The sequence below is a fragment of the Gekko japonicus genome, unplaced genomic scaffold (genome assembly GCF_001447785.1).
Source record: "Gekko japonicus isolate JY-2015 unplaced genomic scaffold, Gekko_japonicus_V1.1 scaffold7170, whole genome shotgun sequence".
NCBI classification, from domain to species: domain Eukaryota; kingdom Metazoa; phylum Chordata; class Lepidosauria; order Squamata; family Gekkonidae; genus Gekko; species Gekko japonicus.
The window spans coordinates 13,811-14,658 of NW_015170497.1; the positions used below are offsets into that span (position 1 = coordinate 13,811).

The 848-nt window shown below is 52.9% G+C and overlaps 1 protein-coding gene across 1 annotated transcript in view; it reads right to left on the reverse strand.

The window, feature by feature from the left end:
- Positions 1-737: 737 nt before the first annotated feature.
- The window catches only part of LOC107116433 (vomeronasal type-2 receptor 26-like), a 3,776-nt gene continuing 3,665 nt past the window's right edge, over positions 738-848 (reverse strand). Inside the window, exon 2 of the mRNA XM_015418325.1 lies at positions 738-761. Coding sequence (XP_015273811.1) covers positions 738-761 — 24 coding nt within the window. The remainder of the gene's footprint in view (positions 762-848) is intronic.

Below are 848 nucleotides of genomic sequence, written 5' to 3' on the forward strand. Positions count from 1 at the left end.
TTAAGTCCTGCTGATGTGCGCCCTTTACAGCAGGACGTCCCCGTTTTCCGCCGGTTCAGAATCAGATTCAGCCGAATCCTCCAGAGGTTTCTCCGTCGCGGCTTGCAATGCCATGGAAAATTTGGGTTTGGCACTTCCCTTTTTCGGTTGGGTAGTTGGTTTCCCTTTCAGGGTCGAAGTCGGAGGCTTGTCTTTTCGTTGACTGGTTCCGCAGTCCGCGGTGAAATGGCCCCTTTCCCCGCATTTCAGGCAGAGTCCCATCTTCATCCTCAGTTCTCTAGCCGCGTCCGACAGGCGTGCCGGTTTCTGCTTTGGGGTTGGGTTTGGGGTCCCTCTCCCTCCGCTGGCTGCCATGTCAAGCCGGATGGTTTGAAGGCGGCTCTCCACATTCTCCGCTTCTTGAGCCCACACCATCAAGGAATTTGGGTCAACGGAACGTAACACAGTCTCTCTGATTTCCGCATTCAGACCCACTCTGTACATTTCCACCAAGACCTTGTCCGGCCAATCGCACAATTTTGCGGCTTGATTCTGGAACTCTGCAGTATAGTCCCTTACTGAGCATCGACCTTGCTTGAACGTGCGCAAAAAGGCTTTTGCCCGGTTCTCCGCATTTACATCCTCAAAACGGGTTCGCAGCGCCCACATGAAAGCCCTCAAGTTAAACAGTTCAGGGCCCCGGCTAGTATGTAGTCCCACATACCATGTCGCTGCAGCCCCTTTCAGTCTGGACGCGATCACATCGATTCACCCGCTGTCATCTAGGAACAAGTGTCCATGTTGGGTCATGAACTTTTGTACCCTCACTGTAAAGAAAGCAAGTTCTTCTGGGTTCCCATCAAAAGTGG